General features: G+C 45.9%; 1 protein-coding gene across 22 annotated transcripts in view; it reads left to right on the top strand.

The window, feature by feature from the left end:
• The first annotated feature begins 574 nt into the window (after nucleotides 1-574).
• The window catches only part of MAGI1 (membrane associated guanylate kinase, WW and PDZ domain containing 1), a 355,845-nt gene continuing 339,445 nt past the window's right edge, over nucleotides 575-16,974 (top strand). For all 22 annotated transcript variants that reach the window (XM_074835921.1, XM_074835920.1, XM_074835919.1 and 19 more), the window contains exon 1: nucleotides 575-1,231. In XM_074835921.1, coding sequence (XP_074692022.1) covers nucleotides 946-1,231 — 286 coding nt within the window. In that variant the 5' untranslated portion in view covers nucleotides 575-945. The remainder of the gene's footprint in view (nucleotides 1,232-16,974) is intronic.

Below are 16,974 nucleotides of genomic sequence, written 5' to 3'. Positions count from 1 at the left end.
TGACCTCGCCGTCGGTCTGTCCGGCTTCAAAATAATGAAATAATGTGTGAACGTTACCCACATCACAAATTCGAGTGCTCAGTCAAAAAGTGGAAAACTTTTAACTCAGCCTTGCGCAAGCGCTTTGATACCATTTTAATAACCGGCTTGTGGAGGTTTTTCCTCGGGACTCCTACCGCACCGTGTCCGCTCCCGTGGCAGCCCCCCAAAAGCACAGGTGAGCCGCCACCCCAGAGGGCTGCAACTTGGAAAAAAAACTAGAAATCCTCCCTCGCCCGCCGGAACACCAGCATCTGCAGGGTGAAGGGCTCCCCGCGGAGCCCTGAGCGGGGGGGGGGGACACGGACCCGCCTGCGCCCCCCGCCCCCTCGCAGAGAGCAGTTATTTCTGCCGAGAGGCTTCGCCCGCAGCCTCCGCCCGGCTTTTCCCTTCGCAAAAAGTTCTCCGCGGGAGCGGGGGGGCAGACACCGGGGAGGACCCGGGGGGGCGGGCGGGGGCCGGGCCGGGGGGGCGGGGTGTTGCCAGGGCGCCTGCGCCGGCGGCGCGGAGCGCGGCGGAGCGGGACGGGGCGAAGTGTAACAAAACAAACGGGGCTTTGTATCGCCTTAAAGGCGCCGCCTCCGCGCCCCGCGCAGCGCCCGCGGAGAGGGGCAGCGAAACAAAACAGCAGCGCGGGGCGAGGAACAAGCCGGAGTTGCTTTTTCAGCGCTTTTTTTTTTTTAATTTTTTTTTTTTTTTTTTTTTAAATAACACGGGAGAGGGACGGCGCAGAGGGGAGGGCGGGAGGTGGGTGTGCGCGCGTCCTCCGCGGGCGCGGAGCCATGCGGGCCGCTCTCGGCCATGGCTTGAGGGGCCGGCGGCGGCGCGGTCTATGAGGCAGCGGGTCGGCGCCCCCTGCGCACCTGCTTACCGCTCTTCCGCGGGCGCGGAGGGCCGCGCAGCACCATGTCGCGCGTCGTCCAGAAGAAGAACCACTGGGCCAGCCGGGTGCGGCAGTGTTCGCTCACCCGCGGGCCCGGCGGGCAGCTGGGCTTCGTCCTGCTCGGCGGCGCGGAGCACGGCGAGTTCCCCTACGCGGGCGCGGTGGCGGGGGGCGGCGAGGCGGCGCTGAGTGAAGGGGAGCTGCTGCTGGAGGTGCAGGGGGTCCGCGTCTCGGGGCTGCCGCGCTACGACGTGCTGGAAGTGATCCGGAGCTGCAAGGACCCCATCACGGTGAAAACCGTCCGGCAAGGTGCGAGCGGGGCCGCGGAGGGACGGGACGGGGCTGGGGGGATGACCCACTCCGCGGGGGAGGCGGAGGGCCCCTCCTGTGGTGCAGGGTGGCCAAGGGCACTTGGGGGGAGGCGACTATTAGCCCCGAAAGGAGTTGCGCACCCGTGTGTCAGGGCGCGCTGGTGTGCGCACCTTTACCGCGTCCGCGCAGGCACCTTAACGCCCCGACTCGGTCCCCGCGGGTTTCTGGCCCGCCTTAAGCACAGCCAGCAATTGCGTGAGACTTTCCCTAAGGCACCGCGGAACCTCCAGCGCTCCCCGCGGGAGCACCCATGGGTGTCGGGGGGAAGCCCTGTGTCCGGGGCTGACCCCTGGAGTGGCCAGGGCAGGCCCGCAGCTGGGGGGGGTGTGGGGTGTGTGGCGGAGATGCCCCCCTCCAGCAGCTGAGCATCCTTCGAGCAGCCGCGCTGCTGGGTGATGACTGGAGGCTTGTTCTCAAAGTGCAGCATGTGATCGCCTGCTGCCTTGGGAAGGGAAAAGCCGTGACCCTCCTGCGAGGGCAGCTCCTTTCTCTGGCTGAAAGTCAACTTGGGTTTGCTTTTTCTCCCCCTCCTGGTTTGCCCCGGGTGAGGGCACATCCGTGCCCCCAGCCCTGCAGCATGCAGGGGAAGGCATGCACAGGTTGCTCTCTCGTTTGGCTGGGGAAGTGTATAGCAAGAGTACTCCTATGCGAGATGGGGGAAGGAAAAAAAAAAAGCCACTTCACATCCGTGTACACGCAACAGTCGCTCAACAGGTTAGCGTAACAGGCCTGGCTAATGGGCTTGTAATTTCCAGGGCAGGACTTGAATTTAGTTCCAGGAAACTGTTAGTGTTGCCGCAGCCGCTCTGGGGGTGGTGGGATGAGCAGGGCTGCAGCCGGGCACCTCGAGGGGTGCGGGATGGAGGAGCATCCCAGGTCAGCTCCAAGCAGAGGAAGGAAGGGAAGTTTTCATCGAATCGCCCAAGAGATGCCTTACAGGAAAGTTTATTTGTCATCCAGACATATGTGCATCCCAAAGTTGAGGGTTTTGCTATGGCTGGTAGTGAGAGAGGGTTGTTTGTGGTTTTTTTTTTCTGTACTCGGTTTAACCCAGCTGGTCACTGCAGATAAAATTTATGGCCAGCTGGCAGGACAGCCACCTGAAGTCTTGTCCCTAGGCTCACCGATGAGCAGAGCCGGAGGGCAGCAGGCACTTGTTTCACATCCATCCTTCAAACCTCCCATGCCGGAGCAAAACCGCAGCCATGGGGTGTTGGAGAGGAGCTGAGCAATCCCCCTCCACCACCTGCTCCCCTTTCTGGGGCAATGTCAGCTCAAAACTGCCCCGGAGCTGATGTACCAAAGCGTTATTAGTCACTTCCAAGAGTCAGTAGAAATACTCCAGCAAACGCTGTCGAACTCCCAACAAAACCAGTTTTCTTTGAACAAATATGTATTTTCCCTGCTGCGTTTTCATGGCTTCACTGGGAAGTGGGGAGGGGAACTGAGCCTGTTGGTTTCCCTGCCCAGGCGGGACGGGGAGAAAAGCATGAAGAAAAGTATGAGGAAATTAGGCAGGGGTTTTTTTTGTGTACTGATTGTTTTAGCAGAAGTGCTAAAATACAGCTTCTGATGTTGCAATGTGATCGGTGTTGGTGGATGAAGGAAGATGTGTAAAAAAAACCCTTCCCAAACAAGCAATTTGTGATTAAACTTTTTGTTGTTTTGGAAACACTAGTTAATCTAAATAGAAACATGTCATGGAAATATACCAGAAATGACAGAATTTAGTGGTAAAAGTTTCTCAGCTTCAGGATATGATCAAAAGAAGGGGCAGACAGCTGAGTTTTAACATACTGGTTGGTTTTACCTGGAAGTTGGGAGAAAAAGTTTCAAAACCCCACCTGGAGTCAAGGCAGGCACGTGAACCTTGAACCATCCTCATCCAGAGGTCAGAACCAAGCACCTGGTTACTGTGGGATTATAGTTTTCCTTTTTTTTTTTCTCCCCCTCTTTTTTTTTTTTAAATGCTTTATTAAACAGGAATGTAGAATAGAAATATGTAAATATATAAATTTTTAAATCATTAAATATTTTTGTGGTCTGGAAAGCAGTTCCCTGTGCCTGTCAGTGATAGGCTGGCATCTGCGCACTGTTCTGCGGGAACTCCCTCGTGGATCAGGATGGTAAGTGTAGGAAAGGAGAGTGCTTTAATTAAAATGCATGACTTTTATGTTGATTAAAAATCTCATTATGGGGATGGCAACTGTCATTCAACAGGAGGTGTGTGGCACTAGAGCAGACAGCGAAGGAGTGTGAAGATTGTAAACACATTTTTAACTATGATTCTCCTCCTCTTCCCAGTTCTTACTGCCTAATCAACTGGTGCTGAAGTGCTAGGGCAATATTAGCCTGGAAATGTATATGTTTTATTGCCTCGTCTATTTTGTATGACACTTACAAGGATGGAAAAACAGGAAATTTACTATAAATAAATCAGTCATCTGCAGGCACGAACGGAGAAAATAACTGTTCTGACCTTGCACTCAGTGGTAGACAAGGGACTAGGATGTGGAACATAGGTGGGATAGGCTATGCACAGGCTTTATCATTAAACTAGGGTTTATAGACTTACAGGTCCACATGCAATATTTTTCCTTGCCTTTGTGGGTCCCAAGTTTTAATAGGTTCCCACAAAGTACAAAAAGGGGGAACCTATATGAATTCTCTTAATTAGAATAACAGTAATTAATACTGCTCATATGGGATTTCTTGGTCCTTCACTTACCCCATGAGAAGGGGTGAGGAAAGTTAAAGAACTTTAACAAAGCTTTCCCTTTCTTTCCCCATATGCACCCCTTTTTTGGTATTATGTTTGAGACAAAAATATACCACTATAGTTGCCTGGTTTTTGGGGAGAGAGAGGAGGAATCTGCTGCCGTGTATCTTAGTAACTTTCAGAACTGTCAAATGTGTGAAAAAACCTCAGTTAACACGTAGTGCTTTTATGACTGACTGTTTCCATCTTACATCTGTGCCCAAATTCTGATGAAATTGGCAATTAACTCCTGTGGAGTTTATAAATGCATTTTTATTATTACTTGGTCTGAGAGTATAGAATTAATAGATTGAATTATAGGAGCAATGGTCGCATATTCTTGTGTAAAGCTTGCAGTGCCTTAACACAATGATTTCTTGGCTGTATTGTGAGTATTGTAGCTTCCTTGAATACAAATTTTTCAAAATAGCTCACTTGTATAAATCAATAATAAAATCGGGCGCGCTGTTTCTTCTTGTGTGTCTTGATTAACCAGAGTCCAGCACAACAGAACAAAAGTTTATCATGCCGTTCTTCACAAGGGAAGAATTAAGGCTGTATCTATAAAAAATTGACCGTGTTTTATTTAAGGCAAGTTATCGGGGTTTTCTTTCTCCCTCGGTGAGACATGGGCACATTCAGAGAGATTTCAGATTGCGGCCTTTTATTTTTTTTCACTGCTTGGTTAGATGACCTGTGCCATATCATACTAAGCCAGATGCTCGGTATGGGAAAGGGTCAAAGTTAATATGTTTGTACACTTATTTTTAAATGGTTTTTTAGTTCTCAGTTCAACACGTTGCTTCCCTAAAAAGTCTTGGGATGCCAAGGTCTAAATGACCAATTGCTTTGAAACCAGGAGGTGTTGAGATCAGTTTATGCAATTAATAATTTTCATAGTACTTTGCAGCTGGGATGATCCCACAGGAGGGAGGAGTCGTGGGGTGGGTTTTTTTAGCCGTTCACAGGGCAAACAGGAGCATACGTGATCCCAAACAGAAACGGTCACTGTTTACCCAGCGCTATCAGCTGCATTTGTTTCTTTTCAAACATTAACTTGACCCTAAGATAAATTCTGAAATACGGTGCAGTGACTCAACGCTTCAATGTCAGGCTGGCATTTGCTGTATGAGGCGGTCATGAAATGTTGAAATAGGTTACATGTACTAGTCTGAACGAAACTAGCTTCTTTCAAAAAGTTTGCATGAGCTGGTATTTGGACCTTTTCCTTTTGTTTTCCTGAGAGGGCTTGTGAGAGAATTGCTGTCTGGGATTTTTTTTTTTTTTTTTAGAACATAAAAAAAAAGAAAGAAAAGTTGGTGCATCTCTAAATTTTTGTGTATTCAGTAGTTTAGCAGGCACCGGGAAGCAGAGTGTCACTTTGGTGGGTGACACTGAACATCCCACGCTAAGTAGGTTATGCCGGTGCCTGGCGTTGCAGAGACCGAAAGCAAGCGCCGATGCACGTGTGCCTCCCTGAGATGGAGCAGAGCTTGTCTTCAGTTTAATGTGCAGGCAGCTGCCTCTGCTGGGCCAGCGAAGGGAAAAGCTGTTTAGCGAGCGAGCTCTTGCTGTTCCTAGGAGTCTACTTTTGCAGCATCACGCGTGAGATCCAAAAAGCATTTTCCTTTAGTCTTTGCGTAGCTGAGTGAATTCTGTATAGTTGTTTTTCCATTTGACCCAAATTCTTTTAGGACCCAAGTGGATTTGAAGTGGAGTGAAAGGTTTGCCATCCGAAAACTTGGGAGACGTTAATGCATTTTAGATTCAGAAAGCCTGTTTTCAACACTGACCTGCTGGGATGGGCATTGTCACTACTGAAACGTAAAATAAAAAAAGGCAGAATCTCTTTTTTGCATCAGTTCTAATGTATTTTGCTACAAATCAGTGATCTTCTTTCTTTAAACTAGTACTGCATTTGGTAGTCGTGAAATGTGTGTGTCTTTGTATTAAAATACTGCTGTGAGGAAGACCTTATCTTTACTATGCCTGAATTTACAATGTAGTACTTGTCAGGATTTAGAAGTTGATCCTGCTTGTGGCAAACCAGTCATCCATCCTCTCCAGAGCCATGAGGTAGCACCCTGGAGATGGACCTTAGAGCCTAAGTGCCACATCTTTGCTGTTATAAAAATTTTCAGGAATTAATACGAACCTTTTAATGGCATGAAATGCGATTATGTTTTCCACAATAAGGTTAATCTTTCCACCAATTGAGATGGGACCCCAGGCTCCCTCTTTATGGCCAGTCAGATCACAGAGCAATTAAATCACAATTATAGTCTAATTATGAGCAGTCATTTGACATCATTGCAAAATAAGATGTTAACACCATCCTGGGTGTTGTTTTGGTTTATTTTTTAAGAGCAGGTTACAACTCTTGCATGAGTGAACTATTGATCTGCTATTGTGAGATTTAAGATTCATCTTCCATGTATCTTGTTAGAAATTTAAGAACTTCTTTTAACAGGTTTGGAAGCCAAACCGTGAATAGCTTATTGCGTTCCTGTGCTTGGGATTGTAATTTTTCTCTGGTTCAGGCTGTGATCATTCATGGATCTCTTCTGGCTGTTTATGTGTCTCTTTATCTGATGCCTGAGAAATACCCCTGCTCCTTTGACAGTGTATGCACGCACAGGGAAAACATTTGCCCAAGGGCAGCTGCGTTAAGGTGTAAAGGTCTTCTGAGTAGCACTTTTGTGGCTGTGCAGAAGTGTGATTTGGGCCAGCATGGCTCAGTTTGAAGGTAACATGGAAACTGAGAAGATGCTGCTGCCTCAAGGGCTTTTTCTATTGCATTAGCAAGGTCTGAGCTGTGGGCAAGGGTAGGATCCTTGGGACCTCCATTGAGTTTTTTAAAAATAATTGACCAAGTTTGTTATTTACATTCCCTTACTTTAGTCCAGACGCAAGCTGTGCTTGCTAGTTATTTCAGGTGTTTGGGTTTTTTTTACACTTCCTCTGACTTTGAGTGGAACTCGTAAATCAAGGCATATGCGTTTTGATCTTTGTGTGCTGCAAGTGACTTAAATTTCTTGGTGAAAAGCATGGAGTACTGGTTCTGTATGAGCAAGTGCCATGAATTTTTAGGACTATGAAGAGTTTCAGGCAAAACATTAGCTGATCCTTGCTGTGAGCAATCAGTGGCACTTGGAGGGCTGGTACTCAGAGCCCTCCGTCCCATCTGAGCTCCTTTCAGCTCTGTGTCCCAACTCCTGGAGCAGCAAAATATGGGATCCTCTCCGTCTACTCTGTGGTAGAGGTTTTTTTTTTTTTTGCTTTTTAGAAACTATTAAGTGACCTTTTCTCACTAAGGGCGCAGGAATGTGTCGTCTGCCCTGTGATCTATGAAGATCTTATCCGCTGGCGTTACCCTGTCACCGGAGGCACAGCTTGCAGGACAGAGAAAACACCAACTTTTCGGCGCTGAGTGACAGTGCTGCTGAGCGTGCAAGACCAGCTCCTGCAGAAACATAATTTTCACTGCTATCATCATTTTCTCTGTCTCTCTTGACACTTGATATTTTGTTTTCTCACTTTATGTTTTGGTCTCGCGCAACTTGCTTTGGTTTAGCTGTTGTGGTGGTTTGACAGGTAAGGCTCTGAGTCCTGCTGGAGCTGGCAGCCCATAGAGATCCACATATTGATGGTTTAAGCTTGGGGTTCCCTGCAAGGATCTGGTGTTGGGAAACAAACCTAAGCCTGGGCTATCGGCCAGAGTTTGTTTTCTACTGATCTGATAGAGAGCTGTGGAAGAGGCTGCCTGTTTCCAGAGCAGCTTGGCAGCGTTTACATTGGGCTGGTATGTTGGCAGATCTGGAATTTTTTTTTTCTTTATTTTAGTTTTTTGTTTTTCCTTCTAGACCAAATAGGTGGGCCAACATCCTTCTTGGCCCTGCAGGAGCAGCATGGCTCGGAGTAGTTGGGATATTTTTGTTGAGATCCACCCTTCAGTTTTCAAAGGTCAGACACTCTATCCATCCTCCCTCCTGTGACATTTTAAATGGTTTCCAGAGCTATTCCGCTGCTATGGGCTGGAATGATGGCACCACTCTCTTTGCTAGTCCCCAGTCCTGATTTCGGCATCATCTGTGCTGAACTGTTTTGTGTTGGTACTATTATTTAAACCTACAGAAACTCTTTTTTTTTTTTTTTTTTTTTTTTTTTTTAATTTTAACTACCCCTAGTAGACCTTGGAGAAACAAAATAGTTTTTTCTTCAGATCCTGACGTTTTGGGTTACACTTTTACAGACTTGGCTTGGCTTTTGACTAAGAACAATTCCTGTTTTTATATTTGAGAGGGCTTGTATCATAACTTAAAAGAAAAATAAGGTAAAAATATTTATTGGATTTCATTGACTGTCCCCTATTAGACTAAACAATAGTGCTTATTACACGGTGTGAAAATAATGCAAAGTGCCCTGTCTTCATAATGGAACAGGAAAAAAAACAAACAAAGCCTTTGGGATGACTTGCAAAGTGGAACAGATGCCCTTACAATTGGAAGGCATTTGAATAAGGAATCAGTTTTGCATGGTTTGCTAATCCTTGACTAAAGAGTTCATTGTCTTGGATTATACATCTGTAATTTTGGAGCCCTGAAGTCAGTGCCTCAGTGCAATTAGGTTGGGAAGAGACTGACTTTTCTTTCTTCATATCCTTAATCACAGTGGCTTGGTTTTTAAGGGGAAAACCTCAACTCTGGGGTTTTCATTTAGTTATTAACAAAAAGCCTTTGAAAAAGAAGCTGCCTAAAATCCAGCCACTCCCTCCAACACAAAGAAAGCTGTGCAGATCTTGTGTACTTTCAGAAAAAAAATCTTTGATGTTCAACTTCTCTTATTCCAGTGGTGCAGATCCTGCGCTAAGTGGGTGTTAGTCCAAACTGATGACAGACACAGATGTCTCGGATTTTTTTGGATGCATGAGAGGGGAAAGTTACCTCCCAAACAGGCTGAACTGGGCAGGTGACGACCGACCTGGGCTGCAGAATAACTGTGAAAAGACCTCCCTTACAAATAGCAAGGAACACGCCTGTCCTTCTTCTTTCCCAAAGGTGTGTGTAGAACTCCCAATTAGCGATTTAAGCAGGGGGATGCTCTTGGGGCTTGGCCCTGCAGAGAAACAATTCACAGGAGCCTTGCTGGAAGCCAGGGATGGCTGGAGGAGATGGGAAGAGAGACTGGTAGCAGGAGAAACGTAAAAAATACCAAAGACATCAGGTTCAAGAAAAACTTCCCTGTTCACTGCTGGATCTGTTACTGCTGCTGAGGCCATCTCTAAAAGCAGAGGCAGCTGAGTGTTTTCTGCAGGACCAGCCAGGAGTGTGGCTGTCTTTCCAGCTGATGACAGAGCAGTCTAGACCACCATCATCTTGTTCTGGGCACCCTAAATGCTTACGCTGATGTATAATACAGGAAGCAACTTTGCTGTTGAATATCTTCTTAGGATGTGGTGCCTAAAATAACTCGTGGTCCTCCAGGCTGTTGCTGGAGGACAGCCTACATGGCTCCCTTGGCAGCAGGGGAATGGCTGGGGGACGCGTGGCACAGCGCAGCTCTGGGGTGCCTGACACCCAGTGAGCCTGGGGAGGGAGGAGAAAGCTGTGGTTTGGCTGGATTTTGGGACATTGTCGTCTCCAGACTGAGTCTCCCCTTTGCAGTGCTGGTGCCTGGGGAAGGCTCTGTGGGACAGGAGGCCTGACAGGGCTTTGGCAGCCACCGGTCCAGCCCAGGCTTTGTTCTCTCCCTGTCTTAAGGGTGAAAGAGGGATGATGCAAAACAAAGAATCATGTCCTTCTCTTTGCCCTGGTATGCATTTTTCCTTAAACAATGAAGTGACTAATATAGAATATCGTCTTAATGTGCACTGATTGTGGTTCAGAGGAGCAGCAGCAGCCTGTCTGCATGAGCACGTCCAGAGGCTCTGCTGGGTTCACAGTGGGGCACTCTGAGGATCCTGGATTCAGTTGTTTTTGAAGAAAATCAGTGAGTTGTTTGTTTATTGGGAGGGAATGGCTTTTTTTGTTGTTCTTAGATTGCCTTCTGCCCATAACCCAGAAAATGTGTATTTATTTTATGTACAAATACCGAACTTGCTTAGCAGTGGTATATAGTGTTTTGTAAACTTTTGTATAGTCTGTGTGCACTGTGGAGTCCTCCCTGTCACTTACTATCTGCTGTTATTAGTCAGACTGTTTCCAAGTGGAGATCTGAGCTGACGAATACTATTCTACATTTACCATAGCTGTATTGCCCCATTTTCTTTTCCTTTCTGTTTTTTTTAATGAAGAAATATGGACATGCTGAGATTGTTGACCTATTTTCACATGGAGGTATTTTCCTCTGAACTTAACCATAGTCTATATAAATCTTTTATGTTGCAGGAAGCTTTGCTTACTACACGTGGAGCGAGGCAATTAAACTCCCAATCACTGTCTGTGTCTGGCTTTCTGCGGGAGGTGCAGAGCTGCTCTGGGCAAAATCCAGACGGAGTGTTGAGGACACCAGGGCTGTGCTGGTCCAAGGGTTGGCTGCTCAGAGAGGTTATGTATAGGGGAAAGTTTTATATGAGCACCCAGCCTAAGAGGAGGAGTTTGTGAAAATAGTGTGTATCACCTATCAAAATAGTTTGAATTCTTGGTTGAGGCTCCTGGAACCTGTGACTGGTGTGCCTGTGTGTGTGTGTGTGTGTATATATATATGTTTACTTTTTGCACTTTATCATTCCTATTGTCAAATGCTACTTCAGTAGAGTTCTGGAATCTCTTCTTCTGGTCTCTTTTTTTTTTTCTTTTCCCGTTTTAGTGGAAACTAATTGCATGACTTCAGCAGCTCAGGCTGTCAAACAGCCACTGCCATAGATTTCGCCATAAGTGGCAACATTTGTTGTTGGCACAGCTATTTGAAAGCTGAAAAGGAAGAGTATGAAACCACCACCATTATGGCTGAGAATGGTTCCCATGCCCATTACCTCATCACGAGATGCATGGGCAGCCTCTGATCCTGTAAAAACATTTAAATTCGCTTCTGTGGTGTTCCCGTGGTGAAACCATTTCAGTGATACTTGTCTTATAAAGCATCTGCAGGAACATGTTGGATTTGAAAGACTGCTCATTCATGAGACCTTTCTTGCTTTCCAAGTGGGTTATGTGATGCGGCTGCTGAAGAAGGTCCAGATTCCCTTTCCCTGACAAATGCTGGGGGCAGCTGCTATCTAGACCTTTGGTCCCTGTGAGTCATTTTGAGAGTGCAGGAGGGAAAACTAGAGCACACCTATAAATGTTATCTCGGAAAGGTGCCCAGTTTCACCATGCACACAGATCTCTGGCATTTTAAAGGCAATAAAGTGGCATTTAACTCCCTCATTCCAGAGGCAGGTGGCAGTTACACTTTAACAGAAGGTCATTCCTTTATGAGGATGGGAGAAGTGGTGAATACTTGGGTGTATGATGGCAGTCTTTCAAGCCTGATGAAGTTTGGGGCCCTCTTGTGTGAGGCAGCACATGCACCCAAGAGAGTTATCCCTGTCTGGATGCTTTGCAGGAGGAGGGTGAGGACTGAAAAAGACCCCAAGTGATGTTTGGAGGGAGAAGCCAAGCACAAAGGATATGTGACTCAGTCAGGATGCTTGTGGTGAGGTCATGGACCCACAAATCTCAGCTCCTCATCGCTGTTCGGTGGGGCTCTGCTGCTTCCCAGATCTGCATTAACACAGGGGAAATGGATAAACTACTTCAGCTGGAGCAGTTCCCTTCTGCATTGCCAGGTTGTCCTGCTCAGGTGGAGGTTTGCCGTGGCAGTGTTTCCATTTAAAATACCCTATAGGTTTTTTTTAATGTGTGCTTGTAAAACATGTCAAAGGCTGAGATTTTTATCTGCAAGAGAGATGACCTAGAGACTATCCAAGATGGCTTTTCCATTTATTTTTGTTTTCTGTTGCCACTTTTCCAGTTGTATTAGTTGATGCTGAAAATACACACGTATCAGTTTTTCCAGGAGCTAAATAGTGGGTTTTTTATGTAGTTCTGATCTGGGATAGGATATCTTGGTCACGTTGCAGACTAGGAAGCCATTAGTGTGTAAATTTGTATGTGCTGAAGTTGTTACATATGAGGAAAGCCCCACTAAAAATGAGAGTGCTTAATTTTTAAGTATGTGCTAACATAACACATCGCAGAGGGATTTTTCTGTCTGTCTGGATGTAAAAGATGCTATAATCGGTGCTGAGGCTTGCCTAAACCAGTGTGGAAATTGCTGTTTGCCTAAAAGCTGGGCAAGTCGTCACAATCCTGAAGAGCTCATTGACGTTAAAAGGTTGCAGCGGATTAACCAAAATGTATTTCAAATTGGTTTAGTGTAGCTGGTGCGTAACTCAGCCTGGGCATCTGTGCCCTGCTTTGGGACTAGCGTGCTTTGCGCTGGTTTGAGTCCTGAGACCGAGTGAGTTGTCGTTGCATCTTGCTGTAATGGTGCTGCCTGCTCTTCCCCCAAGGATGCTGGGGAGAACAAGGAAACTCTGGCTCCCAAGCTGGCTCGTCGCAATTAACTTTTATTTTCCATATTCTTCTCTCACTCGGTACAGTGTTTGCTGTAGCGGTAGCTGCCCGGATGGGATCTTGCCCCTGGCTGGGTGTACGAGTGTTTTTCCATGGTGCAATTGAATTGGCAGGGAAGGTTACATCCGTTGCTTGGCTGGAGCTGGTTTCAGGAGGTGCTGGGTACAATAATTCCGTGATTGATTTCTGACAAGGAGTTTTTCTGCTGCCTGCAGCACCTCCTGCCCTCTGGGTCAAGGGTGGGGTGTGCTCACCAGGAAGTTTAAAAACTTTTCTTCAAAAACTTAAGGACTTTTTTAGTAGTCTTACAGACTTGTAACTAAAACTGGTGTTTCTCTTTTCCTGTATTGATTGCAGGTGGAGGTAGATTTTACAAACAATAGTCACGCAGCTGATTGCTGCTGTTCTGCTCCTGTTGCTTGAGGTTTATAAAAATGGAGCATCTTCCCAGCAACCTGTGAGCTGTGTCAGGCAAGAGTCTGCTCCTCCCTGATCTCCCAGCTGAGCAAAGCCTTCCCATTAGCATCACCAACTGATAAACAAAACTTCATCAAGGCCTCTGAAGGATAGATCTTTCATGTATTCGGACACAGCAGCAGTGCTGCTGAATGCTGATAGCTGTCTGAACCAGTGGCAGAAACAGTGGGGAATATTTATTACGTATTTATTTTTCCTCAAAGTCCCTGATGTAGAAGAGACCTTAGCATTATTATGCATTGCAGTGGATCATGTTTGGAGGACTTTTTGCCATAAAAACATTGTTTCTAGCTCAAGTTTAGCAAAAAATGCTCTCAGACTCAGCTCTTTCAGATGATATTTCACGTCACCGCCTTGTAATATCCAGGTGAGCTTAAGTTGTAACATTTACAGAAGTTTCCCCCTCTTGGAGGTAGATAAGCAATATTCACACTTATTAGCACCAGCTCACCAAGCTGTCTGAAACCAAGTTAAAAAATAGAGAATGGTATTTGCATTGTTTTCCCCTTCTTTCAACTCTGCATTTCCTCTTCACTGGTCAAATCAAACGGCAGTGACATTTCAAAGTCTTACTGAATGGCAGAATTAGAAATCCTCCTTTTCTAAGAAGTCTGCAAGAGGTAGTTTAAACATTGCATGCAGCCACTCTGGTAGGAAGTTGTTTAACTTGTCGAAATCTTTCTTTTGCTGCAGAACCTCTATTGAAAATGACAAATTGCTTAAAGCAGTTTCCATGTTAGTCTTTAAAAAATTCAGTTTCTTTCCATCTAGAACACGTGGAAGGCATTTGTGCACTTGCCTGACTGTTTCTCTGTCCTGAGGCTTAGACTCGGTGGCTTTGGACTTCGTGCAATTTTCACACTCAGCTGCTTGTGTTTGATTTCCTGAACTTTCTATTGAATGGGAATTTCCCCCCACCCCTCTGGCTTAGCTTAGACATGAAAAGTCAAATATGTACCTGGTTCAGACTTTGGGGACCATGGGGATAGCAGAGGAGGAACGCTCCAAGGTCTTTGCTTTTCAGAAGTGATGTTCAGAGCATTGCAAAATCTGTAATTTAAGCTGGAAAGTCTGTGTCCACAGCCAAGTCATTGTAACGTCCTTTAAAACAGTCAAACGTTGAGCAGTGTTAACACTTGGCAGAACATCTTTTGCTTAAACATTTTCAACTACTTCTCTATAGCTGTCACTTTAGCAGAAAGACATATGCGGGCAGGTACCAGATACAGAGCCATACAGTTGGCTGTAACTGCTGTAAAAGTAAAAATTGCTCAATTGAAAAGACTTTATCTTTTTTTTTTTTTTTTTTAAAGAAAAGAGATTTCAAGCTACTGTGCTCAGGTGACCCTGCACAGAGCATCACGCTCTGTGGGATGTATCCTGTGGGGATGTATTGCCAAGCCTTGCACTTGGGCTTGTGAAAGAGGGTGCAGAAGAGAAGTAGGTCTCCTTAGCAATGCTCAATAAATGGCAGGCTCTGAAAATGAAGTGGAAATGATATTTCTGAGGTCTTAAGAGGCCGAGATGAGGCTTTTGGTGCTCTTCCTTTCATCTTGAATGAGTTGTACCAGTGTATTAATTCGCAGATCTTCTTTTTGGTGGCCCTACCGAAGCTCCCCTGGCCGGAGATGGGTCCTTCCCCAGGTCCATGTGCAGAAGGTGGCATACATGTCTACCAGCATCCTCCAAACTCGGCCGAAAGGCAGGCTTTGGGCTGCACCCGGGTCTGTGAAACCAAGGGCACAAACTGTTCCCTTTCTGACTGGAAGGTGCTTTGCCCCAAATGGCATCCGATGAAAAGAAATTGGCATTGCCCCATTGCTCTGCTTGAGACAACCCTGTTGCTCAAGAGGGATGATTACCGAGTTAGACAGCAGTCGGGAGGGGATTTGAGGACAATCCAGATGCTTTTTCTATAACTTGAAGGCCTGTCATATCCTGGCACTTCTATTTTTACCCACTTTTCTTCTGGTACTTTTTCTTTCATCTGCTATGATCCCTTCATTTTTGGCAGGTTTGGGCTGATGTGATGTTTTGACTTTTTGTAGCTATCCTTTGTTGTTATAAAAATGTTTTAACTTCTTTTTACAGTGTTGGGTTTTTTTCCTCTAAAACGGTACTTAAAAAAAGTAACAGTTACAAATTTTTGGAGTTCTGGCTTTGTTTTTCTTTTCATGAGTGGTTTCGGAAATTATTTGGGTGCCAGAATGATGCTGTTTTCTTTGGTGTAGGATGTGTCGCAGCAGATTCAGGTGAGCTGTCTTCTCAGTTGCTTGCCTGTTGCAAATGCTGGTTAATATAATCTGTTTTAGAAGATAGCATTAGAAACTGGCACCCGCTGGTAAGAATAACCCATCCCTGGGAGAGTGTCCTGATCTCTTGTAGGCAGTGGGCCGTTTATGCCTAGAAGCATGGAGGTTTTATATACCTTGTTTATAGTGTTTGTTGCCTTTTGTGGAATATCAGATGCTGCCTTTGGCTATTCTTGTTATGTGAAGAAATGTCGGATCCATTTCTGAACCCTGCAGAGCTCCCTGATACCAGGCATAAAATATTTTTTTAATGCATATTAAACTTGCCTTGCTGGCGGTTGCATCTCTGGCTGATAAAATGAGTGCACCCCAAATACCCTGCAGATACTTATTGCACAACCAACTTCTTTCTTTTCGTAAGAAAGTGAGGGTTTTGGTCCCTTTTCTCTTGCTATGTATTTGGGTTGCTTTCTGCTTGTCCAACAGCCAGCATCATCACAAGCAGGACTGGGTTGCTGTTGTGTTCCCACAGTTTCATGCCTGTGGTTGCTAATTAACCTGTTTCTTTTAATAATGGTGCCATATTTACTCTGAAGACCTTTTTTCTTTCCTGCTCTCCAATCATGGTCCAGATGAAATGCAGTCTTTTCCCAGGAAAACACTGGAGTTAGTTAATATTCCACTGGAGGTGTGCTAATAACACCCCTTGTTACTTGTATGGAGGGAAGTGACCTTAATGTGTTTGGTTTATTTAATATCTCAGATCATGAGAATGCACCAAAATGTAGGAGTAAATGCCTTTAAAATGCAAGTTGAGCACATGGGTGCAGGTATCCGATCAGCAATATTTGTAATAATTGACATACCAGCAAGGGGTTTTTTTTTTGTTTTTGTGTGTGTGTCTGATTTTTAGAGAATAGAGACCCAAATTTTGTGTGAGACTGTGCAAGCTGAGGGGGCAGGCACAGGGTCTGTGTCAGCCTCGGTATGTGGAAGGGGCCCTGTCCTGCTGGGACTGTGGCAGCAGTGGCTGTCGTGGGGCGAGTGATGCTGGGGTGCCTGGCTGGGGACGGGGTGCCTGGGGCTGCTGCTGGGTGTCTGCAGGGTCAGGTCTAGTGGCAGCAAAGGCAGCATCCTCCCATGGCCCATTTCTGGGGGGGTGCAGGGCTGTGTGAGCAGGGACTAGTCCCTCAGCAAACATGCCAGGCGTACGCTTGCAGGGTTCAGAGTGTTCCTAGGTACAGGTATGGCAGAGCACACAACATTAAAATTAATGAGCACTCATGCAATTTTAACTGGAATAAAAACTGTTGTAAAACTTACATACCAAATAACACCAAAGTCTTATTTTCCTGGGGAGAGATGGGTGTTTGTGGAGCTGCTGGGGTGTAGCTCCTGCACTGCTGCCCTGTCAAAGATCCCATGTTTTGATTTATCTTCCTTCCCCAGAATCTCCTTTCAGCCTCAAAAAAACCAGTGCTTATCATCACTGTTGTCAGGAGCCTGTACGCAGTCTGAATTACTGCCTTTCCCTTTCTAGTGCCATGTAAGCAAGCATAAATCTGTATATTATACCAATTTACATTTGGTGGGATTTGTCCTGACATGTCCAAAGCTTCTGACTCTTGATTCGTT

Source organism: Strix aluco, chromosome 11 (genome assembly GCF_031877795.1).
Source record: "Strix aluco isolate bStrAlu1 chromosome 11, bStrAlu1.hap1, whole genome shotgun sequence".
In the NCBI taxonomy this organism is placed as follows: Eukaryota; Metazoa; Chordata; class Aves; order Strigiformes; family Strigidae; genus Strix; species Strix aluco.
This window is presented reverse-complemented; position numbering and strand designations above follow the sequence as displayed.